We start from the raw sequence: 21242 nt of genomic DNA on the forward strand, positions 1-21242 counted from the left end.
ATTTTTCATAGTTTCATATTTTTCATTTTGTTTTATACTTTTTTCTTAATTCCATTTACTTGTTCAATATTAATTTGTATTTTTTTATATTTTCTAAATTCCATGTATTGTTTGTTATTTTTTTATAATTATAATTTTTGCAGTTTAATTTATTTGGTTATTGATCTTTTTATTTGTATTTGTTTTATTGGTTCACTATTTTTTTATTATTATTTTTCGTAGTTTCATATTTTCAATTTTTTTATTATTCTATTTTCCTGACTCCATTTACTTGTTCAATATTCGTTTTGAATTATTTCCATGTCTTCGTTTGTTATATTTTTAAATTATTATTATTATTTTTCTTTGTTTTATACTTACATTTTTTGGGTATCTGAACCGAGGATGTCGCTGTGGCTTGTGCAGCCCTTTGAGACACTTGTGATTTAGGGCTATATAAATAAACATTGCTTGATTGATTGATTGATTATGATTTCTTAACTCCATTTACTTGTTCAATATTCATTTTTAATTATTAGTTTTTTTAAATTCCATGTATTTGTAATATTTTTGTATTATTATTGTTATTATTTTTCGTAGTTTCATATTTTTATTTTTTTGTATCATTTTTACTTAATTCCATTTACTTGTTCAATATTCATATTTATTTATTTGTTTCCTAAGTTCCATGTATTTGTTAGTTATATTTTTGTATTATTATAATTTTCGCAGTTTCATTTATTTGGTTGTTGGTCTTTTTATTTTTATTTTTTTATTGGTTTAATTTATTGGTTTATTATATTATATTAGTTTATTTTACTTGTTCATTATTTTTATTTATTTATTATTATTTTTTTGGCAGTTTCATATTGTCAATTTTTTATTATAATTTTTTCTTGATTCAGTTTACTTGTTCCATATTAATTTGTATTATTTTTTTAATTCCATGTATGTGTTTGTTATATTGTTTTATTATTATTTTTCATAGTTTCATATTTTTCATGTTTTATAATACTTTTTTTCTTGATTACATTTACTTGTTCAATATTCATTTTTAATTATTTGTTTTTGAAATTCCATGAATTTGTTTATTATATTTTATTATTATTATTATTTTTCGTAGTTTCCTATTTTTCATTTTTTATTATCCTTTTTTTCTTGATTCTATTTACTGTTGAATATACATTTTTATTTTATTTTATTTTAAATGTTTTCATGTATTTGTTTGTTGTATTCTCTTCTTATTTTTCGTAGTTTCATATTTTTAATTTTTTATTATCCTTTTTTTCTTAATTCCATTTACTTGTTCAATATCCTTTTTTAAATGTATTTGTTTTTTTCTAAATTCCATGCTTTTGTCTGTTATATTTTTTTTGTTATCGGTTGGGAGAGTGGCCGTGCCAGCAACCTGAGGGTTCCTGGTTCAATCCCCACCTTCTACCATCCTAGTCACATCTGTTGTGTCCTTGAGCAAGACACTTCACCCTTGCTCCTGATGGGTAGTGGTTAGGGCCTTGCATGGCAGCTCCCGCCATCAGTGTGTGAATGTGTGTGTGAATGGGTGAATGGGGAAATAGTGTCAAAGCGCTTTGAGTACCTTGAAGGTAGAAAAGTGCTATACAAGTATAACCTATTTACCATTTACCATCATCTTCGCAGTTTCATTTATTTGGTTATTGATATTTTTATTTTTTTATAGGTTTGATTTATTTTTATTATATATTTTTTTAATTATTCTTTTATATTGATTCAATTTACGCCTATACTGGCTCACCTGCACTGGCTTCCTGTGCACTTAAGATGCAACTTTAAGGTTTTACTACTTACGTATAAAATACTACACGGTCTAGCTCCAGCCTATCTTGCCGATTGTATTGTACCATATGTCCCGACAAGAAATCTGCATTCAAAGAACTCCAGCTTATTAGTGATTCCAAGAGCCCAAAAAAAGTCTGCGGGCTATAGAGCGTTTTCTGTTCGGGCTCCAATACTCTGGAATGTCCTCCCGGTAAAAGTTAGAGATGCTACCTCAGTAGAAGCATTTAAGTCTCATCTTAAAACTCATTTGTATACTCTAGCCTTTAAATAGACCCCCTTTTTAGACCAGTTGATCTGCCGTTTCTTTTCTTTTCTTTTCTCCTTTGCCTCCTCGCCGGGTTATTCCGGTTCCGGTGACCATGGATGAGGTGCTGGCTGTCCAGAGTTGGGACCCGGGGTGGACCGCTCGCCTGTGCATCGGTTGGGGACGTCTCTGCGCTGCTGACCTGTCTCCGCTCGAGATGGTCTCCTGCTGGCCCCACTATGGACTGGACTCTCACTGTTATGTTGGATTGTACTTAGAGGGGGGGTTACCCACATATGCGGTCCTCTCCAAGGTTTCTCATAGTCATTCACATCTACGTCCCTTGTGTGGGCTCTGTGCCGAGGATGTCCTTGTGGCTTGTGCAGCCCTTTGAGACTTTTGTGATTTAGGGCTATATAAATAAACATTGATTGATTGATTGATTGATATGTTTTTTTATTATTATTATTTTTCATAATTTCATATTTTTCATTTTGCATTATACTTTTTTCTTAATTCCATTTACTTGTTCAATATTAATTTGTTTTTTAAAATTTTTTCTAAATTCCATGTATTTGTTTGTTATTTTTTTATTAATATCATTTTCGCAGTTTAATTTATTTGGTTATTAATATTTTTATTTTTATTTTTTTTATTGGTTTACTATTTTTTTATTATTATTTTTCGTAGTTTCCTATTTTAAATTTTTTATTATTTTTTTTTTCTTGATTCAATTCAATATTAGTTTTGAATTATTTGTTTTTTAAATTCCATGTATTTGTTATATTTGTTTATTACTATTATTATTTTTCTTTGTTTCATACTTAGATTTTGTCATTATTCTTTTTTCTTGATTCCATTTACTTGTTCAATATTCATTTTTAATTATTAGTTTTTTTAAATTTCATGTATTTGTTATATGTTTTTATTATTATTATTATTTTTCATAGTTTCATATTTTTATTTTTTTAGTATCCTTTTTTCTTAATTCCATTTACTTGTTCATTAATTTTTATTTTATTTTTTTTCCTAAGTTCCATGTATTTTTTTAGTTATATTTTTTTTAATATTATAATTTTTGCAGTTTCATTTATTTGGTTATTGATCTTTTTATTTGTATTTTTTTTTATTGGTTTAATTTAGTTTTTGTTATCATTTTTTTATTGCTATTTTTTCTTGGTATTATTTGGATGAATGATGGTGACAAAAAGCGACTTCATGCTTGCTTGTACAGTTTGACCCATCACTAGTGTTGATTGAGGTGAAATGTGAGAAAATTTAAACCTACCTGGTTTCATTTATTGGTTTATTATATTCTATTAGTTTCTTTTACTTGTTCATTATTTTATTTATTTATTATTATTATTTTTCGCACTCAAATTGTCAATTTTTTATTATTATTTTTTCTTGATTCCGTTTGCTTGTTCAAAATTCATTTTTATTTATTTTTTTAAAATTCCATGTACTTATAAATAAATAATCAACACTAGTGATGGGTCAAACTGTACAAGCAAGCATGAAGTCGCTTTTTGTCACCATCATTCATCCAAATACAACCAAGAATAAATGTACTTGTTTGTTATATTGTTTTATTATTAATATTTTTCATAGTTTCATATTTTTCATTTTTTATTTTAATTTTTTCTTGATTACATTTACTTGTTCAATATTCATTTTCAATTATTTGTTTTTGAAATTCCATGTATTTGTTTATTATATATTTTTTAATTATTATTATTTTTCATAGTTTCATATTTTTCATCATCCTTTTTTTCTTGATTCTATTCACTGTTCAACATCCATTTTTATTTCATTTTATTTTCAATTCCATGTATTTGTTTGTTATATTTTCTTCTTCTTATTATTATTTCTCGTAGTTTCATATTTTTCATTTTTTATTATCCGTTTTTCTTGATTACATTTACTTGTTCAATATTATTTTATAATAGCTGAGATAGGCTCCAGCGACCCCCTGCGACCCTGAAAGGACAAGCGGTAGAAAATGGATGGATGGATGTTTTTGAAATTCCATGTATTTGTTTATTATATTTTTATTATTATTATTATTTTTCATAGTTTCATATTTTTCATGATCGTTTTTTTCTTGATTTTATTTACTGTTCAATATCCATTTTAATGTTATTTTATTTTCAATTCCATGTATTTGTTTGTTGTATTTTCTTCTTCTTATTATTATTATTTTTCGTAGTTTCGTATTTTTTCATTTTTATTATCCTTTTTTCTTAATTCCATTTACTTGTTCAATATCCTTTTTTAAATGTATTTATTGTTTCTAAATTCCATGTATTTGCTTGTTATATTTTTTTTATTATTATCATTTTTGCAGTTTCATTTATTTGGTTATTGATATTTTAATTTAAAAATTTTTATTGGTTCGATTTATTTTTATTATACATGTTTTTATTATTCTTTTATCTTGATTCCATTTACTCGTTTAATATTCATTTAGATTAGTTTTTTTTCTAAATTCCATGTAATTGTTTGTTGCATATTTTTATTATTATAATTTTCGCATTTTTATTTATTTGGTTTTTGCTATTTTTATTTTTATCGGTTCGATGTATTTGTTATTATTGCTTTATTGCTATTTTTCTTGGTATTATTTGGATGAATGATGGTGACAAAAAGCGACTTCATGCTTGCTTGTACAGTTTGACCCATCACCAGTGTTGACTGAGGTAAAATGTGAGAACATTTAAACCTACCTGGTTTCATTTATTGGTTTATTATATTCTATTAGTTTATTTTACTTGTTCATTATTTTATTTATTTATTATTATTATTTTTCGCAGTTTTATATTGTCGATTTTTTAATATTGTTTTTTCTTGATTATGTTTACTTCTTCAATATTCATTTTTATTTTTATTTTTTTAATTCCAAGTATTTGTTTGTTATATTGTTTTATTATTATTATTATTATTCGTAGTTTCATATTTTTCACTATCCTTTTTTCTTGATTACATTTACTTGTTCAATATTCATTTTGTATTATTAGTTTTTGAAATTCCATGTATTATTTTATTATATTTTTGTTATTAATATTATTATTATTTTTTCATGGTTTCATATTTTTTATGATCCTTTTTTTCTTGATTCTATTCACTGTTCAATAACCATTTTTATTTTATTTTATTTTCATTTCCATGTATTTGTTTGTTATATCTTCTTCTTATTATTATTATTTTTCGTGTTGTTTTTTTTTTCTCTTATTTTTTTTTCTTTTTTTTTCTTAATTCCATTTACTTGTTCAATATCCTTTTTCAAATGTTTTTTTTTTATTTTTATATAAATTCCATGTATTGGTATATTATATTTTTTTAATTATTATCATTTTCGGAGTTTCATTTATTTGGTTATTGATATTTTAATGTTGATTTTTTTTATTGGTTCGATTTATTTTTTATTATACATTTTTTTATTATTCTTTTATCTTTATTCCATTTAATTTTTTTAAATTTTTTTTTTTATAAATTCCATGTAATTGTTTGTTAAATTCTTTGTATTATTATCATTTTCGCAATTTTATTTATTTGGTTATTGATATTTTTATTTTCATTGGTTCCATTTATTTATTGCTATTTTTTCTTGGTTCTATTTGGATAAATGGTGGTGACTTCATGCTTGCATGTACAGTTTGACCCGTCACTAGTGTTGACTGACGTGAAATGTGAGAAAATTGCAACCTACTTGCAGAATTTGAATAATATCTTTTCAAAAACGAGCACCGGGCCGGTGCTGCCCAGAATGGTGAGCGGCTGTCCAGCAAACAAGGAATAAGCTATTCCCGTCAGCGAGGCTCCAAAAAGGGACTCGATTGCGCTCTAGAAATAGAAAAGACATTTGGAGTTATTGTTGGAATAAAGTGAGGAAAATGATGCACCATGGAGCACAGGATTACTATTTTTTGCCAATTAAATTAGTAATGTATTCACAAAAAAGTCATAAACGCTATAATAATCAACATAGCTGTCAAAGTTCAATATTAAGGTTGCTTGAATCAATTCAGGAATGTCTAATATCACCGACAGCTTATTAAAGAATAGAAAATGGTTGGTTCAGCAGCAAAACTAACTTCCAACATTTCACTCAACACAGACGTCATAAAGCCATCAAAGCACCGTCATTTTGGACCGAGGATGAGGAAGGTAAAAATATAATACATCTGTTCATAGCAGCATAGGAGAAAGTGATGTACAAGTTTCACTTTTGCATCTCATTGCCCATAACTGTGGTGAGTTCAAGGACCCTCGATCAAAGTGGCAAACGGAGGCGTCACTAGCTTCAAAGACAGGTGGGGAACTAACTCCCAGGAAATGCACTATTAATATTGATACAATCATAATAACAAGGATGTATTACAGTATTATTATGATGATAACAGACTTTACTCTCTGAAGTCAAGGAAAACATGACAGAAAAAATAATAAAAATACAATTAAATACCTAAATATGTCCTAGATTTGTTGATCCCAACTTTAAAAAGTCCAAAACTGAAATAAATTATGTTTTAAAAAAGCTGCTTTCATGCAATAAAGTATTTTTTTAGTGCATGTAAACATATATCAAGTCTGGGGCGGCCATGTTGGCTTCAGGGTGGTATGGGGGGGCCTTGTGTATGGGGCCCAGAATGTGGAGCTACGCCCCTGCCTGGTCTGAACGACTTTTTAGTGGAAAGAGGAATATGATGTCAGCATCGCCATGGGAACCGTTTTGTGGTCCCCGGCATAAATCTCCACAGAATTGTGACAATAAAAAATGAACGAATTTCATTCATTGACATGAATCATTTTATAAGTCACATAAGAAGCATTTTTTTGTATTTTGTTTATCATTTACGATCTTTATGTAAGACAAGAACACATGTTTTTCTTTTTGTTATGCATTTTAACTCAAATAAAGCTAGCAAGAGTCAGCTAACGATGGAGCTAATGTAAGTCGCTCTATTCCACCAATAAAGCGCTCTAAAAAACCTCCATCAATATACACGCTGTAAGTATACATGTAGTATCTAGTAACATTCATAATAACATGTAATATTTACATGTTTTTATCATACTGTAAGTATATATGTAATGTGGTAACATTCATAATAACATGTAATATTTACATATTTGCACCATGCTGTAAGTATATATGTAGTATCTTGTAACATTCATAATAAATTGTAATAATTACATATTGTCATCATGCTGTAAGTATATATATGTAGTATCTAGTAACATTCATAATAACATGTAATATTTACATATTTTTATCCTCTGTAAGTATATATGTAATGTAATAACACTCATAATAACATGTTATATTTACATATTTTGATCACGCTGTAAGTATGCATGTAGTATCTAGTAACATTCATAATAACATGTAATATTTACATATTTTCATCATGCTGTAAGTATATATGTAATGTAGTAACATTCATAATAACATGTAATATTTACATATTTTGATCAGCTGTAAGTATACATGTAGTATCTAGTAACATTCATAAAAACATGTCATATTTATATATTTCCATCATACTGTAAGTATGTATGTAATATCTCGCAACATTCATAATAACATGTAATATTTACATATTGTCATCATGCTGTAAGTATATATGAAGGATATATTAACATTCATAATATGTAATATTTACATATGTTCATCATACTGAAAGTATATATGTAATGTAGTAACATTTATAATAACATGTATTATTTACATATTTTGATCACGCTGTAAGTATACATGTAGTATCTAGTAACATTCATAATAACATGTAATATTTACATATTTTGATCATGCTGTAAGTATACATGTAGTATCTAGTAACATTCATAATAACATGTAATATATACATATTTTCATCATACTGTAAGTATATATGTAGTATCTAGTAACATTCATAATAACATGTCATATTTTAATTTTTTCATCATACTGTAAGTATATATGTAGTAACATTCATAACAACATGTAATATTTACATATTTTAATCATGCTGTAAATATATATGTAATGTAGTAACATTCATAATAACATGTAATATTTACATATTTTCATCATATGAAAGTATATATGTAATGTAGTAACATTCATAATAACATGTATTATTTATATATTTTGATCACAATGTAAGTATACATGTAGTATCTAGTAACACTCATAACAACAAGTAATATTTACATATTGTCATCATGCTGTAAGTATATATGTAGTATCAAGTGACATTCATAATATGTAATATTTACATATTTTCATCATACTGAAAGTATTTACGTAGTATCTAGTAGCATTCATAATAACATGTAATATTTACATATTGTCATCATGCTGTAAGTATAAATGTAGTATCAAGTAACATTCATAATATGTAATATTTACATATTTTCATCATGCTGTAAGTATATATGTAATGTAGTAACATTCATAATAACATGTATTATTTACATATTTGGATCACGCTGTAAGTATACGTGTAGTATCTAGTAACATTCATAAAAACATGTAATATATACATACTGTATTTCCATCATACTGTAAGTATTTACGTAGTATCTAGTAACATTCACAATAACATGTGATGTTTACATATTGTCATCATGCTGTAAGTATATATGTAGTATCTAGTAACATTCATAATATGTAATATTTACATATTTTCATCATACTGAAAGTATATATGTAATGTAGTAACATTCATAATAACATGTGTTATTTACATATTTGGATCACGCTGTAATTATACATGTAGTATCTAGTAACATTCATAAAAACATGTAATATATACATATTTTCATCATACTGTAAGTATTTACGTAGCATCTAGTAACATTCATAATAACATGTAATGTTTACATAATGTCATCATGCTGTACGTATATATGTAGTATCTAGTAACATTCATAATAACATGTAATATTTACATATTTTCATCATGCTGTAAGTATATATGTAGTATCTAGTAACATTCATAATAACATGTAATATTTACATATTTTCATCATGCTGTAAGTATATATGTAGTATCTAGTAACATTCATAATAACATGTAATATTTACATATTTTCATCATGCTGTAAGTATATATGTAATGTAGTAACATTCATAATATGTATCATTTACATATTTTGATCAGCTGTAAGTTTATATGTAATGTAGTAACATTCATAATAACATGTGATATTTACATATTTCCATCATTTTAAGCATACCGCAGCGTATTAATTCACGCAAAACGTTCACTTTCAGGCTTTACTATGAACAATATTAAATAAAAGTTGCTTTACTATGAATAATATGAAATACAAATTCCTTTACTATGAATAATGTAAAAAATAAAAGTTGCTTTACTATAAATAATATGAAATACAAATTGCTTTACTATGAATAATATAAAATATAAAAGTTGTTTTATTATGAATAATAATAAATAAAAGTTGCTTTACTATGAACAATATTAAAAAAGTTGTTTTACTAGTAATAATGTGAAATAAAAATTGCTTTACTATGAATAATTTAACAAATAAAAGTTTATTTACAATGAACAATAGTAAATTAAAATAAATTTGCTATGAATAATAATAAATACAAGTTGCTTTACTATGAATAAGATTAATTAAAAGTGGCTTTACTATGAATAATATTAAGTACAAGTTGCTTTACTATAAATAATATGAAATACAAGTTGCTTTACTATGAATAATAATACACAAAAGTTGCTTTATTATGAACAACATTAAATGAAAGTTGCTCTACTATGAATAATATAAAAAATAAGTTGCTTTACTATGAACAATATTAAATGAAAGTTGCTCTACTATGAATAATATAAAAAATAAGTTGCTTTAATATGAACAATATTAAATTAAAGTTAATTTACTATGAATAATAATAAATAAAAGTTGCTTTACTATGAATAATATGAAATACAAGTTGCTTTACTATGAATAAATAAATGTTGCTTTACTATGAATAATAATACACAAAAGTTGCTTTATTATGAACAATATTAAATGAAAGTTGCTCTACTATGAATAATATAAAAAATAAGTTGCTTTACTATGAACAATATTAAATTAAAGTTTATTTACTATGAATAATAATAAATAAAAGTTGCTTTACTATGAATAAGATTAATTAAACGTTGCTTTACTATGAATATTATTAAGTACAAGTTGCTTTACTATGAATAATATGAAATACAAGTTGCTTTACTATGAATAATAATAAGTAAAAGTTGCTTTACTATGAATAAAATAAATACAATTTGCTTTACTATGAATAATATGAAATACAAGTTGCTTTACTATGAATAAAATAAATAAAAGTTGCTTTACTATGAACAATATTAAATAAAAGTTGCTTTACTATGAATAATATGAAATACAAATTGCTTTACTATGAATAATGTAAAAAATAAAAGTTGCTTTACTCTGAATAATATGAAATACAAATTGCTTTACTATGAATAATATACAAAATAATAGTTGCTTCACTATGAATAATAATAAATAAAAGTTGCTTTACTATGAATAAAATAAATACAAGTTGTTTTACTATGAATAATATGAAATACAAGTTGCTTTACTATGAATAAAACAAATACAATTTGCTTTACTATGAACAATATTAAATTGAAGTTTATTTACTATGAATAATAATACATAAAAATTGCTTTACTATGAATAAGATTAATTAAAAGTTGCTTTACTATGAATAATATGAAATACAAGTTGTTTTACTATGAATAATATGAAATAAAAGTTGCTTTACTATGAATAATAATAAATAAAAGTTGCTTTACTATGAATAAAATAAATAAAAGTTGTTTTACTATGAATAATATGAAATACAAGTTGCTTTACTATGAATAAAATAAATACAATTTGCTTTACTATGAACAATATTAAATTAAAGTTTATTTACTATGAATAATAATAAATAACAATTGCTTTACTATGAATAAGATTAATTAAAAGTTGCTTTACTATGAATAATATGAAATACAAGTTGCTTTACTATGAATAATATGAAATAAAAGTTGCTTTACTATGAATAATATGAAATAAAAGTTGCTTTACTATGAATAAAATAAATAAACGTTGCTTTACTATGAATAATATGAAATACAAGTTGCTTTACTATGAATAAAATAAATAAAAGTTGCTTTACTATGAACAATATTAAATTAAAGTTTATTTACTATGAATAATAATAAATACAAGTTGCATTACTATGAATAAGATTAATTAAAAGTTGCTTTACTATGAATTATATGAAATAAAAGTTGCTTTACTATGACTAATATGAAATAAAAAAAGTTTTCTTTACTATGAATAATAATAAATAAAAGTTGCTCTACTATGAATAATAATAAATAAAAGTTGCTTTACTATGGATAATATTAATTAAAAGTTGCTTTACTATGAATAATATTAATTAAAAGTTGCTTTACTATGAACAATATAAAAATAAAAGTTGCTTTATTATGAATAATATTAGATAAAAGTTGCTTTACTATGAATAATATTAGATACAAGTTGCTTTACTATAAATAATATGAAATAAAAGTTGCTTTACTATGAATAATATGAAATAAAAGTTGCTTTACTATGAATAATATGAAAGTTGCTTTACTATGAATAATAGGAAAGTTGTTTTACTATGAATAATAGGAAAGCTGTTTTACTATGAATAATATGAAAGTTGCTTTACTGTGAATAATAGGAAAGTTGTCTTACTATGCGTCCTTCCGTTGCCTCTCCCAGAAGTCCTCCGAAGGTGATGACAGGGGACATGCAGGCACAGTAGAGGAAGAGGAAGGAGGCCACACACTGCAGACTAAATGCATCCGTGTAGTCTGACACATAATGTGGAGCTTTGCGCTTCATGTCCAGAATCAGACCGCCAAACCACCTGCAAATATACACACTGATGTTCATGCTTTGAAATATACACACTGATGTTCATGCCTTGAAATATACACACTGATGTTCATGCCTTGAAATGTTGACATATGATGAAAAGATGGTTGGATTTGGTAAATGCTGACAGACTTACTTCCCAGTTCTCTGCAGCTCAGGACCTCCATGACCTCCATGGTCCTCTTCATCACCCTCACTCAACTCGTTCAGTACAGGGTTTTTCTTTCTCTTCTCCTAGTACACAAACACATCCACAGTCAGAACAAGTAGATTCACAGTCAGAATATGTAAATTCACAATCAGAACAGGTTGATTCACAGTCAGAACAGTTAGATACACAGTCAGAACAGATACATTCAGTCAGAACAATTAGTATTGCAGTCAGAACAGGTAGATTCACAGTCAGAATAAGTAAATTCACAGTCAAAATAATTAGATTCACAGCCGGAAAAAGTATATTCACCGTCAGAACAGGTATTTTCACAGTCAGAACTGGTATATTCACTGTCAGAACAATTATAACAAAGTCAGAACAGGCAGATTCACAATCAGAACAAGTAGATTCAGTCAGAACAGGTAGAATAATAGTCAAAACAAGTAGATTCACAGTCAGAACAAGTAGGTTCAGAGTCAAAACAGGCAGACTCACAGTCAGAACAGGTATTGTTTCACAGTCAGAACAAGTATATTCACAGTCATAGCAGGTCAATTCACAGTCAGAACAAGTACATTCCGAGTCAAAACAGGCAGATTGCACAGTCAGAACAGATATTTTCACAGTCAGAACAAGTAGATTCACAGTCAGAACAGGTAGAATCATAGTCAAAACAAGTAGATTCACAATCAGAAGAAGTAGATTCACAGTCAGAACAGGTAGAATCATAGTCAAAACAAGTAGATTCACAGTCAAAACAAGTAAATTCAGAGTCAAAACAGGCAGATTCACAGTCAGAACAGGTATTATTTTACAGTCAGTACAAGTAGATTCACAGTCAGAACAGGTCAAGTCACAGTCAGTACAAGTAGATTCACAGTCAGAACAGGTAGATTCACAGTCAGAACAAATAGATACACAGTCAGAACTGGTAAATTCACAGTCAGAACAAGTAGACACACAGTCAGAACAGGTAGATTCACAGTCAGAACAAGTACATTCACAGTCAGAACAGTTAGATACACAGTCAAAACATATATATTCAGTCGGAACAGGTAGATCCACAGTCAGAACGGGTATCTTCACAGTCAGAACAAGTAAATTCATAGTCAGAACAGTTATATACACAGTTAGAACATATGTATTCAGTCAGAACAAGTAGATTCACAGTCAGAACATATATATTCACAGTCAGAATAAGTAAATTCACAGTCAAAACAAGGAGATTAACAGTCATGAAAAATAGATTCACAGTCAGAACAGGTATATTGACAGTCAGAACAGGTATATTGACAGTCAGAACAGGCAGATTCACAATCAGAACAGGTAGACCAGTAGATTCACAATCAGAACAAGTAGATTCACAATAAGAACAGGTAGACACACAGTCAGAACAGGTAGGTACACAGTCAGAACAGGTAGATACAGTCAGAACAGGTAGATACAGTAAGAACAGGTAGATACACAGTCAGAACAGGTAGATACAGTCAGAACAGGTAGATACAGTAAGAACAGGTAGATTTACAATCAGAACAGGTAGATACACAGTCAGAACAGGTTTATACACAGTCAGAACAGGTAGATACAGTCAGAACAAGTAGATTCACAATTAGAACAAGTAGATTCACAATCAAAACAAGTAGATTCATAGTCAGAACAGGTAGATACACAGTCAGAACAGGTAGGTACACAGTCAGAACAGGTAGATACAGTCAGAACAGGTAGATACAGTAAGAACAGGTAGATTTACAATCAGAACAGGTAGCTACACAGTCAGAACAGGTTTATACACAGTCAGAACAGGTAGATACAGTCAGAACAAGTAGATTCACAAATAGAACAAGTAGATTCACAATCAAAACAAGTAGATTCATAGTCAGAACAGGTAGATACACAGTCAGAACAAGTAAAAAAATATCAGGAGCCGCCTTAAACTACTGCTGGTCACTCATTGGTTGACTTGATTGGTTGTAATATGTGACAACAGGTGGCTAGAAATGGTTACTCTCCTAGCCTGGTGTAGTGCATACGTCCATGGTCTTGCTGCCCTCAGTCTCCTCTTGGATACAATCCCTTTCCTCAAAGTCACATGCAATGGAATACATGGATGTACCTTAGTACAAAACTGCAGTATTATAAGCACATTCTGACCTTGTCTGCATGACTCAGTGTGAAAGTATTTATCCTCTCTTCTCATCGCTCAATTCCAGTTAACAGAGCACCATTGTCTAAACTGTCACTACTTCCACTGTCATATGCTCTCTTCCCCTCCTGAACTGAGCTTACTCCCGCCTTCCCATCCAGTATTTAGTGTCAAAAGAGCAACACGCTCCTTCCTGCCATACTTACTATAAGTTAGAACTATACACTACTTTGTATTAGACATGAGTGAACAGCACCTCTGCTGGTGGCAGCCTAGTACTGCACCGGCTGGTGCTTGTGACTGACCTGGGAAGGAACATTCTTGGGTGGTTCTATTCTAATGGAAGGATCCCACTCTCCTGGTGGCAGGACGGTGACCTGATCCAGGAATTCGTCAATCCCGGCGATCAGATCATTCCGGTCCTTGGCTTTATAGGCCACGTCATGGAACACCTGGAGAGAAAAATACCAGGATGGTAGTTTATTTCCTGCCCCCAAACGGCATATTTAAACATCTTATATGCAGTTTTTGCAATAACGCTTGCCGTCATTAATAACTCATCTCCTTCCAGCCCGCAGACTACCAAACAGCCAATGAGCACGCTTCACTTGGCATTAGTCCCGCCTTTTAAAGACACCCACGCACTCTTCTCTCATGAAACGTCTCTCAACTGCATACAAGTGAAGTTGTCCCGTTGTGTAAATGGTAAATAAAAACAAAGATTTGCAAATCCTTTTCAACTTATATTCAATTGAATAGACTGCAAAGACAAGATACTTAACCGTTGAACTGGTAAACTTTGTTAATTTTTTCCAATATTAGCTCATTCGGAATTGATTGCCTGCAACGTGTTTCGAAAAAGCTGGCACAAGTGGCAAAAAAGACCGAGAAAGTTGAGGAATGCTCATCAAAGACTTATTTGGAACATCCCACAGGTGAACAGGCTAATTGGGAACAGGTGGGTGCCATGATTGGCTATAAAAGTAGATTCCATAAAATGCTCAGTCATTCACAAACAAGGACGGGGCGAGGGTCACCACTTTGTCAACAAATGCCGGAGCAAATTGTTTAAGGACAACATTTCTCAACCAAGCTATTGCAAGGAATTTAGGGATTTCACCATCTACGCTCCGTAATATCATCAAAAGGTTCAGACAATCTGGAGAAATCCTTGCACGTAAGCGGCAAGGCCGAAAACCAACATTGAATGCCCGTGACCTTCGATCCCTCAGGCGGTACTGCATCAAAAAGCGACATCAGTGTGTAAAGGATATCACCACATGGGCTCAGGTACACTTCAGAAAACCACTGTCTGTAACTACAGTTGGTCGCTACATCTGTAAGTGCAAGTTAAAACCCTACTATGCAAAGCCACAGCCATTTATCAACAACACCCAGAAACGCCGCCAGCTTCTCTGGGTCCCGAGCTCATCTAAGATGGACTGATGCAAAGTGTAAAAGTGTTCTGTGGTCTGACGAGTCCACATTTCAAATTGTTTTTGGAAACTGTGGACGTCGTGAACAAAGAGGAAAATAACTAGTTCTAGGGTGAAAGTGTAAAAGGCAGCATGTGTGATGGTATGGGGGTGTATTAGTGCCCAAGACATGGGTAACTTACACATCTGTGAAGGCACCATTAATGCTGAAAGGTACATACAGCTTTTGGAGCAACATATGTTGCCATCCAAGCAACGTTGTCATGGACGCCCCTGCTTATTTCAGCAAGATGATGCCAAACCACGTGTTACACCAGCATAGTAAAAGAGTGCGGGTACTAGACTGGCCTGCCTGTAGTCCAGACATTGAAAATGTGTGGTGCAATATGAAGGCTAAAATATGAGAAGGGAGACTAGTTGATGGAATAATAACATTATTAGTTGGGGTTTAGATGAGGCTTTATACGAGACTAATTTGCTTGAGCCTATAACACGAAACTGAGACGATAGTTCAAAATACACCACATGACCTGCATTGTAGTAGTTTAGTATTTTATGTCCAACATGTATCAAAGAATGCAGGTAAAAGAGGAACCAGGAGGCAGGAAACAGCAACCAGGAACAGGAATGAAGAAATAGCTCACAGCATACAAGAAACAGGGAGAACTGGAGACAGCAAACAATACTCCAGCCCTGACTGGAGGGCGAGGCAGGTCTAAATAACAGCCGACTGATTGACAGCAGGTGTGGCCGGGTGCCAATCAGCCGCAGCTGAGGGGAAACAGTGCTCAGGGAAGCAAGCAGGAAACTGAACAAAAATAAGAGCGCTGACAGGAAATAAAACACAAACAGAGGGAAAACTAAAACATAACCAAACTGTCAGTGACAAGCCTGACACTACATAAACATATTTTAAATATGACATATGAAATATGACTATTGAAACATGACTATTGAAACATAACTATTGAAATATCACTAATGAAACATAACTATTGAAACATGACTATTGAAACATAACTATTGAAATATCACTAATGAAACATAACTATTGAAACATGACTATTGAAATATCACTATTGAAACATGACTATTGTAACATGACTACTGAAATATGACTATTGAAACATGACTATTGAAACATGAATATAGAAATATGACTATTAAAACATGACTATTAAAATATCACTATAGAAATGTGACTATTAAAACATGACTATAGTAATATGACTATTACAACATGACTATTAAAACATGACTATTGAAAAATAACTATTGAAATATCACTATTGAAACATAACTATTGAAACATGACTATTGAAACATCACTATTGAAACATGACTATTGAAACATGACTACTGAAACATGACTAATGAAACATGACTATAGAAATATGACTATAGAAATTTGACTATTAAAACATGACTATTAAAACATGACTATTGAAAAATAATTATTGAAATATCACTATCGAATCATGACTATTGAAATGCGACTATTGAAATATGACTGTTGAAATATCACTATTGAATCATGACTATTGAAATACGACTATTGAAATATGACTATTGAAACATGACCATAGAAGCATGACTATTGAAATATGACTATTGAAATATCACTATTGAAACATTACTATTGAAATATGACTATTGAAATATCACTATTGAAGTATGATTATAAAATATGACTATTGAAATATGACTATTGAAACATGACTATTGAAATACGACTATTGAAACATGACTAATGAAACATGACTATTTAAACATGACTATTGAAGCATGACTATTGAAATATGACTATTGAATTATGACTATTGAAACATGACTATTGAAATATGACTATTGAAATATGACTATTAAAACATCACTATTGAAGTATGACTATAAAAATATGATTATTGAAACATGACTACTCCTCTCTGAGCTGCCACCTTAACGTGGTAGAGGAGTTTGCGTGTCCCAATGATCCTAGGAGCTATGTTGTCCGGGGGCTTCTATGCCCCCTGGTAGGGTCTCCCAAGGCAAACTGGTCCTTGGTGAGGGATCAGACAAAGAGCAGCTCGAAGACCTCTATGAAGAACAAAAACAAAGGACCCAGATTTCCCTCGCCCGGACGTGGGTCACCGAGGCCACCCACTGGAGCCAGGCCCGGAGGTGGGGCACGATGGCGAGCGCCTGTCCCCATGGGGCCCGGCCGGGTACACCCCGAAGAGGCAACGTGGGTCTCCCTTCCAATGGGCTCACCACCCATAGCAGGGGCCATAGAGGTCAGGTGCAGTGTGAGCTGGGCGGAAGCCGAAGGCAGGGCACTTGGCGGTCTGATCCTCGGCTACATAAGCTAGCTCTTGGGACGTGGAATGTCACCTCGCTGGGGGGAAATGAGCCTGAGCCAGTGCGTGAGGTGGATAAGTTCCGGCTAGATGTAGTCGGACTCACTTCGACGCACAGCAAGGGCTCTGGAACCAGTTCTCTTGAGAGGGGCTGGACTCTCTTCCACTCTGGCATTGCCGGCAGTGAGAGGCGACGGGCTGGGGTGGAAATTCTTGTTGCCCCCCGGCTCAAAGCCTGCACGTTGGAGTTCAACCCAGTGGACGAGAGGGTAGCTTCTCTCCGCCTTCGGGTGGGGGGACGGGTCCTGACTGTTGTTTGAGCTTACGCGCCAAACGGCAGCTCAGAGTACCCACCCTTTTTGGATTCACTCGAGGGAGTACTGGAGAGTGCTCCCCTGGGTGATTCTCTCGTTCTACTGGGGGACTTCAACGCTCATGTTGGCAGCGACAGTGAAACCTGGAGAGGCGTGATTGGGAAGAATGGCCGCCCAGATCTGAACCCGAGTGGTGTTTTGTTATTGGACTTTTGTGCTTGTCACAGATTGTCAATAACAAACATCATGTTCAAACATAAGGGTGTCCATGTGTGCACTTGGCACCAGGACACCCTAGGCCGCAGTTCCATGATCGACTTTGTAGTTGTGTCATCGGATATGCGGTCGCATGTTTTGGACACTCGGGTGAAGAGAGGGGCGGAGCTTTCTACCGATCACCACCTGGTGGTGAGTTGGCTGCGATGGTGGGGGAGGATCCCGGACAGACTTGGCAGGCCCAAACGCATTGTGAGGGTCTGCTGGGAACGTCTAGCAGAGTCTCCTGTCAGAGAGAGTTTCAATTCCCACCTCCGGAAGAACTTTGAACATGTCACGAGGGAGGCGCTGGACATTGAGTCCGAGTGGACGATGTTACGTACCTCTATTGTTGAGGCGGCTATTGGAGCTGTGGCCGCAAGGAGGTTGGTGCCTGTCGTGGCGGTAATCCTAGAACCCGCTGGTGGACACCAGGGGTGAGGGATGCCGTCAAGCTGCGGGCTCTTTTGGCTCATAGGACTCCGGAGGCAGCAGACAGGTACCGACAGGCCAAGCGGTGTGCGGCTTCAGCGGTCGCGGAGGCAAAAACTCGGACATGGGAGGAGTTTGGGGAAGCCATGGAAAACGACTTCCGGACGGCTTCGAAGCGATTCTGGACCACCATCCGCCGCCTCAGAAAGGGGAAGCAGTGCAATGTCAACACCGTGTATGGTGGGGATGGTGTTCTGCTGACCTCGACTGCAGATGTTGTGGATCGGTGGAGGGAATACTTCGAAGACCTCCTCAATCCTACCAGCACGTCTTCCTATGAGGAAGCAGTGCCTGGGGTATCTGTGGTGGGCTCTCCTATTTCTGGGGCTGAGGTTGCCAAGGTAGTTAAAAAGCTCCTCGGTGGCATGGCCCCAGGGATGGATGAGACCCGCCCGGAGTTCCTTAAGGCTCTGGATGCTGTGGGGCTGTCTTGGTTGACAAGACTCTGCAACATCGCGTGGACATTGGGGGTGGTACCTCTGGATTGGCAGACCGGGGTGGTGGTTCCTCTCTTTAAGAAGGGGAACCGGACGGTGTGTTCCAACTATCGTGGGATCACACTCTTCAGCCTCCCCAGTAAGGTCTATTCAGGTGTACTGGAGAGGAGGCTACGCCGGACAGTCAAACCTCGGATTCAGGAGGAACAGTGTGGTTTTCGTCCTGGTCGTGGAACTGTGGACCAGCTCTATACTCTCGGCAGGGTCCTTGAGGGTGCATGGGAGTTTGCCCAACCAGTCTACATGTGCTTTGTAGACTTGGAGAAGGCATTCGACCGTGTACCCTGTGGGGAGTGCTCATAGAGTATGGGGTAACGGACTGTCTTATTGTGGCGGTCCGCTCCCTGTATGATCAGTGTCAGAGCTTGGTCCGCATTGCCGGCAGTAAGTCGGACCCGTTTCCAGTGAGGGTTGGACTCCGCCAAGGCTGCCCTTTGTCACCGATTCTGTTCATAACTTTTATGGACATAATTTCTAGGCGCAGTCAGGGCGTTGAGGGCATCTGGTTTGGTGGCTGCAGGATTAGGTCTCAGCTATTAGCAGATGATGTGGTCCTGATGGCTTCATCTGGCCAAAATCTTCAGCTCTCACTGGATCGGTTCGCAGCCGAGTGTGAAGCGACTGGGATGGGAGTCAGCGCCTCCAAATCCGAGTCCATGGTTCTCGCCCGCAAAAGGGTGGAGTGCCATCTCCGGGTTGGGGAGGAGATCTTGCCCCAAGTGGAGGAGTTCAAGTACCTCGGAATCTTGTTCACGAGTGAGGGAAGAGTGGATCGTGAGATCAACAGGCGGATCGGTGCGGCGTCTTCAGTAATGCGGATGCTGTATCGATCCCTTGTGGTGAAGAAGGAGCTGAGCCAGAAGGCAAAGCTCTCAATTTACCGGTCGATCTACGTTCCCATCCTCACCTATGGTCATGTGTTTTGGGTCATGACCGAAAGGACAAGATCACGGGTACAATCAGCCGAAATGAGTTTCCTCCTCCGGGTGGCGGGGCTCTCCCTTAGAGATAGGGTGAGAAGCTCTATCATCCGGGAGGAGCTCAAAGTAAAGCCGCTGCTCCTCCACATGGAGAGGAGCCAGATGAGGTGGTTCGGGCATCTGGTCAGGATGCCCCCCGAACGCCTCCCTAGGGAGGTGTTTCGGGCACGTCCGACCAGTAGGAGGCCACGGGGAAGACCCAGGACATGTTGGGAAGACTATCTCTCCCGGTTGGCCTGGGAACGCCTCGGGATCCCCCGGGAAGAGCTGGACCAAGTGGCTGGGGAGAGGGAAGTCTGGGCTTCCCTACTTAGGCTGCTGCCCCCACGACCCGACCTCGGATAAGCGGAAGAAGATGGATGAATGGATGGATGAAACATGACTAATGAAACATGACTATTGAAACATGACTATCGAAGCATGACTATTGAAATATGACTATTGAAAGATGACTATTGAAATATGACTATTAAAACATCACTATTGAAGTATGACTATAAAAAAATATGATTATTGAAACATGACTATTGAAATACGACTATTGAAACATGACTAATGAAACATGACTATTGAAATACGACTATTGAAACATGACTATTGAAATACGAGTATTGAAACATGACTAATGAAACATGACTAATGAAATATGACTATTGAA

The 21242-nt window shown here is 33.5% G+C and overlaps 1 protein-coding gene across 4 annotated transcripts in view; it reads right to left on the minus strand.

Moving 5' to 3' along the window:
• The window catches only part of LOC133664322 (sodium-driven chloride bicarbonate exchanger-like), a 337500-nt gene that overhangs the window by 219260 nt on the left and 96998 nt on the right, over positions 1-21242 (minus strand). For all 4 annotated transcript variants that reach the window (XM_062068828.1, XM_062068829.1, XM_062068834.1 and 1 more), the window contains 4 exons: positions 14580-14726; positions 12114-12211; positions 11795-11969; positions 5751-5884 (listed from right to left, as the gene is read on the minus strand). In XM_062068828.1, the coding sequence (XP_061924812.1) occupies positions 5751-5884; positions 11795-11969; positions 12114-12211; positions 14580-14726 (554 nt within the window). The remainder of the gene's footprint in view (positions 1-5750; positions 5885-11794; positions 11970-12113; positions 12212-14579; positions 14727-21242) is intronic.

Source organism: Entelurus aequoreus, linkage group LG14, assembly GCF_033978785.1.
Source record: "Entelurus aequoreus isolate RoL-2023_Sb linkage group LG14, RoL_Eaeq_v1.1, whole genome shotgun sequence".
Taxonomy (NCBI): Eukaryota; Metazoa; Chordata; class Actinopteri; order Syngnathiformes; family Syngnathidae; genus Entelurus; species Entelurus aequoreus.